The sequence below is a fragment of the Natrix helvetica genome (assembly GCF_964273705.1).
Source record: "Natrix helvetica genome assembly, chromosome: 2".
Classification (NCBI taxonomy): Eukaryota; Metazoa; Chordata; class Lepidosauria; order Squamata; family Natricidae; genus Natrix; species Natrix helvetica.
Window position 1 is genome coordinate 223,990,540 of NC_138552.1, and position 14,642 is coordinate 224,005,181.

The 14,642-nt window shown below is 42.3% G+C and overlaps 1 protein-coding gene across 2 annotated transcripts in view; it reads right to left on the reverse strand.

The window, feature by feature from the left end:
• Positions 1 to 14,642, reverse strand: part of ADSS2 (adenylosuccinate synthase 2) — a 40,561-nt gene that overhangs the window by 8,381 nt on the left and 17,538 nt on the right. For both annotated transcript variants that reach the window (XM_081941722.1, XM_081941721.1), the window contains exons 2-5: positions 7,710 to 7,812; positions 5,461 to 5,529; positions 4,239 to 4,289; positions 2,303 to 2,369 (exon numbers count right to left, since the gene is read on the reverse strand). In XM_081941722.1, coding sequence (XP_081797848.1) covers positions 2,303 to 2,369; positions 4,239 to 4,289; positions 5,461 to 5,529; positions 7,710 to 7,812 — 290 coding nt within the window. The remainder of the gene's footprint in view (positions 1 to 2,302; positions 2,370 to 4,238; positions 4,290 to 5,460; positions 5,530 to 7,709; positions 7,813 to 14,642) is intronic.

Sequence of the window (14,642 nt, forward strand, 5' to 3'; positions counted from 1 at the left end):
AAAAACACACACACATACTACACAATCTGATTGACTCTCAAAGGTGATAACTGATTTCTTGTTAATATTTTTTAAAATAAAATGCATTTTGCTGGCTTCTACTCGCCAGTCATAGGAATTAAACTCCACTCATAGGAGTTAAACTTGCTCTCATGTGAGCATCCAAGGGGAGGATTGAAAAAGGGCAGAATGCAAGCAAGTACGATAAAAGGCAGACAACCATTGTCAGTGGCAGACTTTTGCAAATACTGATATAAATAATTTAAATGTATGTATGTGTTTGCAGATGTGTACCGGTTTGCACACAGAGTTTAATACTAACTTCTTTTTGTTAAATATAATAAACATAAAAATACACATTTTACATTACTTGAAAATTTACACAAATTTTACATAGATTTCACTGAATTTTAGTAGTGTGATTATTAGCATGTTACAGATTGCTTTAACACAAAGCGGTGTGAAAACAATTTGCAACATTGTTAAATTTTAAGGTTATTCAAATTCAAATTATATAGATATTATCATTCAAAGTGGTTAAAGTGGTTCTTTCACATTTGGAAGTAAAGTTTTATTGTCCTAAGTCCTACAGTATACAGGACATACATCTATGTCATCTATATCCACACCCGACCCTCAAATTATTCAGCTTTTGGCCTCTAACTGCAAATAAAGGAAGCAGTTTATATATTGTACTAAACTAAGGTTTTTAACAATAATTTGAATAAACTAACATTTAAATATAAATGTTGGATCTTAAACCACAATGTCTGAATTCACACATCATTCTAAGCCTAAATCAGACAAAGCACATACTGAATTAATGTAATGTATTATCTCAGCTGCTATAAAAAGCAGAAAGAGTTCACTATACTTTGCACCAAATTGCTATAATATTACTCAGCTGATCTGTACCAATATTCAATAAAAGGCTAACGCTCTAAGCCAATGTAAATTAAGAATAAAAGATTCTAATATACGGGGTTTACAATTACTACATTTTAATTTATACCACTGAGTCTTCACTCAGATATTGAAGAGATAAAAACCCCAACCCCCCAAACCAATCTTTTATCTGTGCTTCTGTCATTGTAAGTGTGACATCACAGGGAACCCTTATTCCAACAAAGAAATCTTAGCAATTAATAAATATTAATATAGTATACTAATATGTTGACAGCCTAATATGAATCAAATGGTAAAACTATATTTGCCAATTTGTAGGTGCAACTGGATTTTATTTTGTCATTATTTGGTATCAATAGCAAAAAGCTTTCTATTCAAATAAATTTCATTTTAAAACATAGCAAATATTAAAAACAAAAACTATCCAGAGTTGTTGTTATAGGATTTTTGTATGCAACAATTTAACACCCATACAAAAAATATCAAATCATCAATAATTTGATATCGCCTCTTCCTATATTATGATAAAAAGCAGTTTTCCATATTTTCATTTTGCATATTTAAAGGGAATCCACCAGGGTGGCAATGGTGTTTTTTAAATGGACTTATTAAATATTTGAAAAATTGTTTGGCACTGCATGGATGAAACTAAAATCACATTTTTTGTATATTTTGCTACTGTATGGGAAGGAAGAGATCAAGAAAAAATAACTACAAATTTGATCATTTGTTTTTGGCATGACAGATAGAAACATACACAAATAAAATAACAAGCAAACAAACAGTGCTGTCCCTTTCCTCCTGGTATACATCATTAATGATTAATGCTGCCATTTCAACACTTTCGTATAACAGCTATTTATTCCCGATTCTGAACAAGATTTCATGATTGTATGTATTAAGTTTAGTTCAGAGTTCTTAATCTCTAGAATGCACTGTTTACAACAACATGTTGCATTCTGATCCTGAAGTTTCGGACATATTTTCTATCATTGATCAAGAACAAGATTTATTATATACTTAACAGGTAACTGATCTTTACAATCACATTCAACATTAGAAAACAGAGAGTTTTTCTAATATATTCCTTGAGTTATTTGTAAGCTTCGAGGTTGAGGCTTAAAATTTAAAGCCAAGTTTACTGAACAAAACATATACTGTGTGTATTTTGGTTGTACAATTTGGGTTGCCGAAAAATCTTACTTTTTAAACCTTTAAATTGCCTGCCTCATCAATATACAAAAATAAGTAGAAATTTATAGATGTTTTAGACACCCTATAAAAAGTTTCTGAATTGTCTTATTATAAAATGTCCTTAAATATTCAGGTAGAATTGACTAAAAAAGACCTTTCATGACATTAAAAAGTGTAAGATATTTGACAAAGCACAACATACTTTTTCCCTGCTTGCTCTTGTCTTTGTTGTTCTTGAATGCCATCAGCAGCTTGGTGGAAGTCAAATACTAAGGAATTTCAAGAGTACAAAATGAATGGACTTCTATACAAATTTACATTTTGGAGTTCCTTATTTTCCTTAACAACTAACTATTCAGAAGATCCAACAGAAAACACCAGAAGAAAAATTGTTTATAAACTATACACTCTAATTTGGCAAAACTGGAAATGCGGCAATTGTAAACTATATTGTACTGTGCTGCAAATAAAAATATATTTTTAAATATTTTTTAAAACTCCTTCTCAAGCAGAATCTAATAATGTGACAATTGTGAACAGTCTCAGTTAAATTGGTGAGGCTTTCCTCTGCAATTTCATATACAAACATAGGGTAAAACAAAGAACCCTCTGAAATTAAACTTATAAAAAACCTTTTCATGGGCTGTAATGATTGCTTAGTTCCAACTTTTCTCTTTAGTTAACAATCCACACCCAAATCATTCTTGCATAGCCATTTACTTGGTAAAAAAAACTTCTAGCCAGTGGAAAACTTTTAAAAACCTATTTAATGAAGTGGTGTGAGTGAGATGTCACGAATCAGAACAAGAAGCTTTCCAGATGGCAGACTGTTGATTCCTTACCCATGGTTAAACAATAAATATTTAATGAGGCTTCTCAGAAATGATAACTGCCCTGGAGAAAATCTATCTTATGTGAACTGTAGGGTTGAAACAACTTAATGGCACATAATCATAATCAGTAATGAATGGGTAACTATGATCTTGGGACTCAAACTGTTTACAGTACCAGCAGGCAATTTTTTCTCATTAATTATAGTAGCAGAGTAGTAGCATTATATATAGCATTATATACAGCATAGTAGCATTATATATAGCATAGAAGAGCAATCAGGATGATTAGGGGACTGGAGACTAAAACATATGAAGAACAGTTACAGGAACTGGGCATGGCTAGTCTAGTGAAGAGAAGGACCAGGGGAGACATCATAGCAGTCTTCCAATATTTGAGGGGCTGTCACAGAGAGGAGGGGGTCAAGCTATTTTCTAAGGCACCTGAAGGCCAGATAAGGAATAATGGATGGAAACTGACCAAGGAGAGATTCAACCTAGAAATAAAGAGAATTTTTCTGACTGAAAACAATCAACCAATGGAACAGCTCGCCCTCAGAAGTTGTGGGAGCTTCATCACTGGAGGCTTTCAAGGGGAGATTTGTCAGGGATGGTGTAGGGTCTCCTGCTTGGGTGGGGGGTTGGACTGGATGACCTACAAGGTCTCTTCCAACTCTGTTAATCCAGATAATCTAATTATAGTACTCACAGTACACAATAAGCAAATGACACTTTTGGAAGCCTACATTTCCCAGAATACCATTTTTTTCTTGACTAAATTTTTATTTTTCCTGAAAAAAATCTCATTGCAACTGATTGCATGAGTGAAAGGTGCTAAAGAATTACTTTCAATTTTTTTCTGATGAAAAGATATCTGTTTGAGTCAAGATTTGGTTAAGCGATGTAATCAAAGTCAGCACTTGTTATATGAATCTGAATGCAGAAATAAGCCTGGAATAGGCAGTATTCCCTGGCTAAGCAATTTAGTTGCCAAACTAACTGGAGGGAAGAATGACCCTGTTGAAAAAACTATTTTAAAGTGACAAAAGCCAGCATTTGATTCTACAACACTAAGCTAATTTTAGAATCAAAATTTCAGTGAGATGAAGTATAATCAGAAAAAATGGCATTAATTTAATATTTTCTCCTGAATGTTCTAGGATACTGCAGATCCAAAAATATGGCATTTGGAATTGCAACAATTACTTTAAGAATTGATAAGTAGTTCATCCAGTAATCATAACTTCTGAAGACTTAGTAAAGAATTATACATATATTGATGTGAGTGCAATTAATATAATTACTTACCAATATGGGCTCTGTCCGATATAATTAGCCTTTTTTCCCAGCCTTCTAAACCTTTTGAAGAAATATTAGGTAATACTCATTAATTTTATTTGTCAGTGTTTAATAATACAATTCCATGCATATTCCCCAGTCAAATTGTTGTTACACTCAAGTATGCATAGCATTCCATCTAACCATCTGAACTTATCTCAAAAAAACTATGAAGTATCAGTCCAGGTTAGTGCTTGGTTGGGAGATCATTTGGGAATTCCAGGCCTTTAAGCTATAGCAGAAAGGAAAAAGGAAAAATCCCAGAGAAAGTCAGCAGCAAACCATTTCCATATTGCTGCCAAATTATATATTGCCATTGCAGTTGAGGTGTTTAATTTTTTTAAAATCCATTCTAAAAAGTGCCATTTTCATAGTGGCGCAATAAAACTTCTAAACCTTGAACTTTACCAAAAACCTGGGTGGGCTTTCTAACATCACATCAATGAACTTGTATTCACGCAGTAAGACGTCCTTTTCTTCTCCTGCAAATCCTATGTCTTTCAAAACTGCTCTGAAAAACCTTCCTAGCTGATAAAGTTAGAGAACAGAACTGTGGGATGCTTTTGAAGATTGGTTCAGATAAGTCTGTTCTTCCACATATGTGTTTTATATTTCCTATATTTCTATTTTTTTTTCACAATATGCTATTGGATATTATCTAATTTAAAAGTAATGGTAAAAGTTCCCCTCACACATATGTGCTAGTTGTTCCCGACTCTAGGGGGCGGTGCTCATCTCCATTTCAAAGCCGAAGAGCCAACGCTGTCTGAAGATGCCTCCGTGGTGATGTGGCCAGCATGACTAAACGCCGAAGGTGCACGGAATGCTGTTACCTTCCCACCAAAGGAGGTTCCTATTTTTCTACCTGCATTTTTACATGCTTTCGAACTGCTAGGTTGGCAGAAGCTGGGACATGTAACAGGAGCTCACTTTGTTACACGGAGCTAAGGATTATCTAATTTAGTATCATACTAACATCATTTCCATTTTGGAGCACTGTACTGTTAGATATTAGCTGCATAAAACAAATATTTTCTTTTTAAAAAGCCACAGGGAATTGTTTATCAAATTGCTAATTGAATATAAGGCAACTGAATGAGAACAGCGCCTTATCAAACACTCCGTTCTAGTATACTGTTGTGAGAAGATCATGAGAACTACTTCAAATAGTAGCTTACCAAGATATTCTCACCTTTTCCTTTTTTAATGTTTTTCTCTGCTTCTTCAAACAATCCTGGCAGATGAATTACTACACCATTCCCTGGAGAAAAATATTTTTAAAAAGTTCAGAAAAATGTGAGCTCTCTTCCAAAGATCACAGTTTGTAGTATGATAAAATAATGCAAATACTATTACACATATCATATTTTTATCACATATTGGTGATTTTGGTTTGCAAGGAAGTACTTATTCTCACACAAGACAAAGCACTGTCATTTTACTTTCTCACCCTCTCTCCCAATTGCTCCTCCACTGAAGCTCCAGAAAGTTAAAACACCCTCTGGGATAATACAGATATGGTAGGGTGGTTATTCATTCAATAGAGAGATTAACACAAATGTGGAGATCCAATTTACCTAAGAGTAAGCAGTCTCAAACAGCATAAACCAGCCACTGTATACAAACCGAAGAGTTTGAAGATTACTTACTTTTACGCTATAGCTGGTTAATATGAACTAACCTCTACTTATTACTTGTATCAGAGCTTACAATTTAACCTGGAATTACTTCAATGGTATGTATACATTTTTTGCAGGTTATTGCCATCAACATTTTAAACTATCACATTAATGGTAATTTTGAAAGAAAAAAACCCCCTGCATTTAAAACTTCTTTCTTCCCCAAAACAACAACAGATAAATAGAAATGAATCTAAGATAGCCTTCCCATATGTTGGGGATAAATAATATTATATTACTTTCAGGTATTCCATAGTGTCCCACAATGCTTTGTGTTTGATTTTGCCCCCTCCCCAATTTTGTGACTGCTCTCACAAAATGGCTGCCACATAGGGGCATATCATTTATTACATGGTTCATATGATCAGTAGCAACCACTGTGTAAAAGGCAAAAATTCCCACCTGTTTTTATCATCTCCACAATTATAAGCACTAACTTAACTGTCTTCCTATTAGACAAGCAGGAACCTTCCACTGGCATTTTAAATTTCTAAGAATGTCTAAAGTATCTCTGTAAAGTCAAAATACATTTCCTCCAAATAAAACGAATAGTGTAACTCTTTGCTTTATACTGTGCCAGCTTCTCATTGTGTAGGAGAGCGGTAGATGGGTGCATTGGTTCTTATAGATGCCATTATGGGAATTTTAAGCAAGACATATTTTCTTAAATCTCTGTGGTGTAACTGCTGTTATGTTTCAAAAAATGTGAAAAAGAGGAGCTATGTTTGCAGGTATTCCTGAAAGTTGTACCCTGCAGATTCTTCATACTGCAACTCCTATTGTGATGGTTGAGGATAAGGTGAGCTGTAGTCCAAGACAGCTAAAGGAATGTAAAGTTAGGGTGGGCTCCTCTATAACATAGTGCTGCTGAATACATCTACTATTTGAAGAACGTATTTGGCCTCTGCCTGCCCTACTGCCAGACTTGCATGAGTGGGTATTGTGATTTTTACTTGTAAATGTTCCAACAGACATAGGGAACTTACTTAGACATAGGAGACCTGTTATTTGTGCATTTTAACCGATAAAAACTTGATTTTTCATGTATAAAGCAGATATAAAAATATATTCATGTAGGGAAATAGGAATGACTCAGAAGAGGAAAAAATACACTCCTGTTCTCCATTATGCATTTCAGTTACATTTGCTAGGGAAGACAGATGGTAACTCATTCAACCCTGAATTCTGATGTCAAAATGGATCACACTGTGGCACACAGCAAGAGATCTGCAATTCCTTTTATTAGCTTTTGCTTGCTCTTCCTATAAGAGCATTGGGGGGGGGGATCTTAACTTCAGCAATTTACTGCATAATAAAATTGTTTTGTCTAACAAAGCCTCCTCCCAAAACTAGCATTAGACTCACCCAGGGAATTAAAAACAACAGCAATATCCAAATACAATAAAGATACTTTTTGTTCTTTCCTCTCTTAACTTGAGAGGTTTCCTAGCATTGTTTCAATGATGTATTAACTTTTCGCAACTAGTCATAAATACAGCTACACATCAGAAGTAGAACTACAAATAGTGCAGTCCTGTGAGGAAACAAAAATAAACAAATCATTTCCATAGATACCACTAACATGGGCGGTGCCTAGAAGAGTGTATTTCCTTCTTTATTTGCATAAATATTGCAGAAAGTGAGATATGTCCTCATATATTTCCTCACTGTAGTTACTGAACAATGTATTTCAAATTTTTCATAAACATTGAGGAAACTTCAAGAATGGTATGTTTGTACAGTAGTAAAAAAAATCACTTACCAATAAATGCTGTGACTTTTGGATTGATGATACCACTGGGTAACAGATGAAAATCATATTCCACAGAATCTACAACAACCGTATGTCCAGCATTATTGCCTCCCTGATAAAAATAAAAATGTTAGCTTTATTTAAAAACAAATATTAAAAAATTATATTCTCTCTAAAGACACTTTGATTCTTTCAATGTCCTCTTTTACAGCTAGAAGACAGATATCTTAGTAACAAAAAACAAATATGAATATTGTTGAGTGCAGTGATATTCACTTGACTGCTTCTTCCAACCTGTCTTTTCATTTATATGTGTAGTAATAAGGAAGTAAAATTATTACCGGAGACAATAAATTGAAATAAATTTAGGACTGTCGTGGGTTATTTTAATGAAAGAAAGATCTCATCCTTTAAAGCATTGACACTTCCATTAATTTAATAGTTTTCAAATATATGCATTTGGATCAAGAATTTCTGATGGGTTCCTCCAGAAATCAGAAACATCTAAAAGAAAAGTGAAAGGCTTTGTCTATAGTTTGTGGTCTATGCAAATCAGAATTGAATATAATGCTTAGCAAAGTGGAGCACGTATTTGCTATTTGATTTAGGTATTCCTGTGGCAGATGTCAACCAGATGTTATTTAACATTATGAATTAGCATGTTGCTCATTAACAATTGTCATTCACAGCTGTTTACTCTTTTATGTATATTGTTGTTTTTACATTATCTTTTACTGTGAGCTACCAAGAGTCAATCTGAAGTTAGTTATCTATTGTCTGGGCAGCATCTAAATAAACAAATGAATGCAGCATTAAAATAGAGTAACTTTTCGCAAACATGGAAAAACTACAGTAGTGACTGTGCAGTAAACCACTTGTGCAAGTTGGCCATCAAATATAATATTTCTGCTAAGATAAATACACACATATAATAATAACAGCAACAATCAAAAAAGAAAAGAAAAGCATGGAGGAGTACAATAGTTACTTTTATAGCTACCTTACTTGATTTATAGCTTGCCTTAATGCTCGGGTAAGCACTCAAGACAAACTAAAAAAATTAAGGAAAACAGAATGAAAGTTACCAATACAAATTAAAATTAAAGATAAACAAATACTAAAATCATAAGAGTTAAAAGCTCAATAAAATAGTTGCATCTTCACAGGGGTCCTTATGTGCCAAGACATCAGGTATCAAAAAACAGTCCCCACTGTTTTCTGGATGTGATACGCACAACTGTAAAAACATTGGCCCCCCCCATCCTATTTCAATAAGCTTTCCAAAAGGATATTACAGTTAATAATAATAAAAAAGACCTACCAAGAAATACAGAAAATATAGCAAAACTGCATTCTTACCCCCCTCCCCAAGTTCTTCATGTAAGTCCTCTACCATCTGATAAAAATAAGGGGTACATTTAGACTACAAAAGAAATAATTAAGGGGAGACAAGATAGCAGTCTTTCAATACTTGAATGGCTCTCCCAACAAAAAGTCTGTGTATTTATTCTAGATAACATCCAAGGGCAGAAAGAACCAATGGGAAAGCGATATAGAGGAAAATCCAAACTCAAAATAAGAAATAATTCTCCTAGGCGCTGCTTGGAGTGTCCAAGCACGGGGGTTAACATCAGCTTGCTGCCCAAGGACTGAGTTCGAATTCTTGTAGCTCCGCCTCTTGCTCCCCTCAGAGGCTGTTTTAAAAACTCAGTCGCCCTACAGGACGCAATTTGGGGAGATTCAGTCCTTGAGCAGCAGACTGGACCCTCTGGTTAGTGTAGTTTGCTCCATTTAAGTAAAATTCCAAGTTTAGTTAGCTCCTAGATAGAAGTTTGTTGTTTGTAGTTTTTTTCCTGTATTTTTTTCGAGTTTTGGTGTTTGAATTTCGCGCGCGAGCCAGGCTGCCTGGAGCGCGACTCGCTTCTCGCAGCGACGAGAGCGATCGCACCGTGAGGGGGTTCGTTTGGCGGCTGCTGACGAACAGCTGGGGAGCAGGTAGGAGTCTAGGACCCCAGAGCACAGCATTAGGCTGTAGCCTTTTCCCCCGGTGCCGCTCCAGGCGCGAAAACGCGAACGGCGGCCATTTTTTATTCAAAATTTTGGCGCGCTTTTTTTGCCGGGGCTTTTAGCCTCATCGCGTAGCCTGCGCTCTCTGCAGATCGCCGCAGTAGGAATTGAAGAGGACTAGCGCAGGGTCTCCTGACTGGGTCTCTTCCCTCCAGACCTACAAAGCGGCCGCAGGGGTTCTTTTGGTCATCCAGACCATTCACCCTTGCCTTCTTCAGCGCGGATCTGCTGGCTTCAAGCCTCATCTCAGCCGGAGCCATTTTCCAGCCACCACTTGCCTACAGCACGAGGTTCCCAGCGATGCAAGCCTCAGATTCTCCAGCATCTCAGCCATCGGGAAGGATTCCCAACGCTATGGAGAAGCAAGTGGATCAGCAGGCTGGCCCACCAGAAGCTAAACGCAGCAGGACCAACCCTGCTGCTAAAGGTGAAGGGGTGGGATGCCCAGCTAAGGGGAAGGCTCCTAAAGCCAAGCAGCCTTCTAAGGCTGAGGAGAGACTAGCTGCTAGGAGGCAGAGGGCCCTTGAAAAGCAGTTCCAGAAGGCCCAATCTGCCCAGCAGGCCCTTCCCCCAGCCCCTACTCCTGGGGAGGAAGGGATTCCTGTTCCATCCACCTCCCAGCAAGGGATACTTCCCTCCCTTCCAGGGGAAAGGGAGGAAATTGATTTTTCCCCTAATCCTTCCAGGGCCTCTATGGGTTCCCCAGACCATTCCCTGGCAGCAGATTCCCTTGATGAGGCAGACTCCCTGGTAGAGGAGGGTTCCTTCATCTATTCAGTAGCTGGGCCAGATACTCCTCAGGCCCACGATCTCCCTTTGCCCAAAAGCATGCAGGAGGTGGTGGCAGAGGCCATTTCTCGGGGTATCACTGATGGGATGATGCAGTTGGCATCTAAGCTCCCCTTTGCCTCTGCTAATCCCAGTAAGGGAAAACCAGCTAGGGCACAGGGGCCTCCAGCTAGGGAGGCCTCACCTGCCCCCTTGGGCATCAGTGAGGTTTCTGATTCAGAGGAGCTGGAGCGTGATGCTCCAGACCTCTCTGAGGATGAAAGTCCTACACCAGAAACCCCCCTCCCTCTCTGGGTCTTTTTAACTCTTCCATGTTTCGGGCTATCCTGACCAAGGCCCGGGCTGCAGGACCCCAAATGGGCCTTCCAGCTCCTACGCCCAAACCTGCCTCGGATCAGGCATCCATGGAGACCATCGGTCCCCAGGACCCAGGGGCAGGGCTTTTCAACGAGGTTTCTCCTCCCCTAGACTTGGTTCCAGCCCCTCAGCTGTTCCTCGATATTATCCAACGCCAATGGGCCCAGCCTGGTTCCTTGGCAAACCCCAGTGGGAACGACAAGAAGTTATATACCATGGAGGGACCTCTGGAGGAGCTCCTAAAGCTCCCCCAGGTTGATGACCCCATTATGTCCCTTACCTCTAATTCGGCCCTCCCTGCTGAATTACTGGAGGAGCTCAAGGCAGAGGACAAAAGGGCTGAGTCGTCTTCCCTCAAGACGCACATGGCCACTGCTTGGGCCATGAGAGCATCTTCCGCCTCTTCCTACTTCGGAAGGGCAGCTCTCTTCTGGCTCCGCAAACTGTTGTCCGGCCTACCGGCTGGGGACACTAAAATGAGACAGAACGTGAATAAGATCATAGCAGCCATTGAATACTCTGCTGATGCTTCACTTAGTGCCACCAAGTTTTCCTCCAGGGCATTAGCCGCCAATGTGACCTCACGTCGCCTGCTGTGGCTCCGCCACTGGCAGGCAGATGTCAAGGCAAAGTGGAAGCTGGCTTCCGCCCCCTTTAAGGGTGGGAAACTATTTGGGGAGGCTTTGGATTCCTTTCTGATTGAATCCAAGGATAAACGTAAGGTACTCCCGGGCATGACCAAGAAAGCTGAACGCAAGGGCCAGCCCTTTCGTAGGGGTTCCTTTCGGGGTTCCGAACCTTCCACCTCCTCAGGTGGTCCCGGCCGTCCCTTTTCCCAGTCACAGGAACGTTCCCAGGACAGACCATCCTACAGGGATAGAAATAGGCAACAGGGCTACCGTAAACCTTTCCGAGGGGGGTTCTCCAACCGCCCCTTCCGGAAATCCAAGTGACCGTCACAGGGACCCTCCCATAGGCGGCCGTCTCCAACTCTATGCCGCCCAGTGGGAGGAGACCACGATGGACGCGTGGATCCTCAACACGGTCCGTCACGGCCTGACCCTGGACTTCCTTTCCCCCCCTCCGAGATCCCGGGTTCGCTGCCCCACTCCTAGGTCACCTCACAAGCTCCAACTAATGAGGGCGGAGATAGACCACCTTTTAGAGATAGCGGCCATAGAAAAGGTACCCGAGGGTCAGGAAGGCACAGGCTTCTATTCCATCCTGTTCCTAGTCCCCAAGCCATCGGGAGGGGTGCGGGCAATACTGGATCTCAAGCGACTCAACAAGCATCTAGAGTACAAACGCTTCAAGATGCAGTCCCTGCAGACCATCCTGGGTTGCATCAGACAGAGAGACCTCTTGACTTCGATAGACCTGAAGGAGGCGTACCTGCACGTACCAATTCACCCGGCGCATCGCAGGTTCCTGAGGTTTCAGTTTGCCAACCAGCATTTCCAGTACAGAGCCCTTCCCTTCGGACTCTCGTCGGCCCCACGCACCTTCACCAAACTGCTGGCCGCCATCGCAGCTCACCTGCGCTCAATTCCAGTGAGGCTGGAGTGTTACCTGGACGACATCCTTATCCACTCGTCATCCAGGGAGCAGGCACAGCAGGACCTCAACACCACCATTCAGGTCTTGCAACAGCACGGCTTCTCGGTCAACCTGGCCAAGAGCCATCTCAACCCGACCCACAGGATCCAGCATCTCAGCACTATCATCGACTCGGAGTCCTGCAAGGTCTTCCTCACACAAGAGAGAGTGGACAGCATCAGATCCCTCGTGCGGAAGATCCGGCCCACCAGGTCAGCAACGGTAGTTTCCCTCTCCCAACTGTTAGGGAAGCTGGTGTCCTGCATTTCGGTGGTCCCGTGGGCACACCTCCACGCGAGGGACCTCCAGTGGTTCCTGCTGCCGCTCCAGAGACGCATGGCCAGCAACTCCAAGAGGGTGATACGTCTCCCTCCCAAGGTAATTCGTTCCCTCCGGTGGTGGCAGTCGGATGCTCTCCTGAAGGGCTCCTACTTCAAGGAGCCGGAGCGCCTGGTCATCACGACGGATGCCAGCCTCTTCGGGTGGGGGGCGCACCTTCAGAACCAGGTGATCCAGGGCAGATGGTCGCCAGCGGAGCTCACCCACAATATAAACTGGCTGGAGCTCCGGGCTGCCAGACTGGCCCTGCGACATTTCCTCCGGCTGGTCAGGGACAAAGATGTGCTGGTCCTGACCGACAACATCGCCACGAAAGCGTACATCAATCATCAGGGCGGCACACGATCCCTTGCTCTGATGATGGAGGCGGAGTCCCTGGGTCGGTGGGTGGAACGGCACCTCAGGTCCCTGCGGGCGGACCACATCTCAGGGGAGGACAACGCGACTGCAGACTGGCTCAGCAGATCCACCATCCAGAACACAGAGTGGCGCCTTCACCCAGAACTGTTCCGTCAGCTGTCTGCGATTCGGCCTTCCAGTCGTCAACCTCTTCGCGTCTCCGGCCAACGCCCAGCTACCCAGGTACTTCACGAGGTTCCAGTGTCCAGGGGCGGAAGGCAGGGACGCTCTTCGCTCTCGCTGGCCCCTGGGCCTGCTGTACGCCTTCCCGCCTCTGCCGCTAATTCCACAGGTCATCGGGAAGATTCTGGCAGAGGGAGCGGAGATACTGCTGGTGGCTCCTCACTGGCTGAGGAGATCCTGGTTTGCCGACCTGATCAGTCTCTCAGTGTCTCGTCCCTGGCGCATTCCTCAGGACCGCATATCCCTCAGCCAAGGGGCCATCCAACACCCGGAACCCCAGTGGCTGAAACTTGCCGTGTGGCACTTGAAGGGGAGATCCTGAGGCTCAGCGCATATTCGGATAAGGTGATCCGCACCATCCAGGCATCCAGACGTCCATCAACGGTCAGAATTTATGAAGCCACCTGGTCGGCCTTCTCTCGCTGGTGCCTTCAACACCAGATCCTTGCCACTTCTGCCACCGTTCCCTAAGTTCTGGACTTCTTGCAGGACGGTCTTGACAGGGGTCTGGCACCCAATACTCTCAAACGCCAGACTGCCGCCTTGGCCTCCATCCTGTCTACAGGGTCGCACCTGCCCCTCAGCAAACACCCGCAGGTGCGTAACTTCCTCAAAGGAGCCACCAATCTGTCTCCTCCTACCATCCACAGGTATCCCACCTGGGACTTGTCCGTGGTGCTGCGTTCTCTGTCCGGGCCACCATTTGAACCTCTTCGGACAGTTGGACTACGCCACCTGACCCTCAAGACGACATTCCTCATTGCCATCACTTCGGCGCGCCGGATCTCTGAGTTGGCAGCCTTGTCAGTCAGAGAGGACCTTTGTGTCATCCACTCCGACAGAGTGATATTACGACTGGACCCGGCATTCGTACCAAAAATCAACAGCGTTTTCCACTGCTCGCAGGAGGTGATCCTCCCTGACTTTTGTCCGCATCCCAAACACTCCAGGGAACGTGAGTGGCATAAGCTGGACGTCCGCCGTGCCCTGCGGATCTACATGAAGAGGACAGCTCCTTTCCGCAAGTCGGAGGCCCTCTTTGTGTCCTTTCAACCTGCCACCATGGGCAAGAAGGTCACCTCCGCTACAGTAGCGTGCTGGATAAGGGCGTGTATCCAGTTGGCCTACGAACATCAGGGCAGGCCGGCGCCTCCTCGTATCACTGCACACTCGACAAGAAGTGCTGCTACATCGGCTGCTTGGGCCACCCAA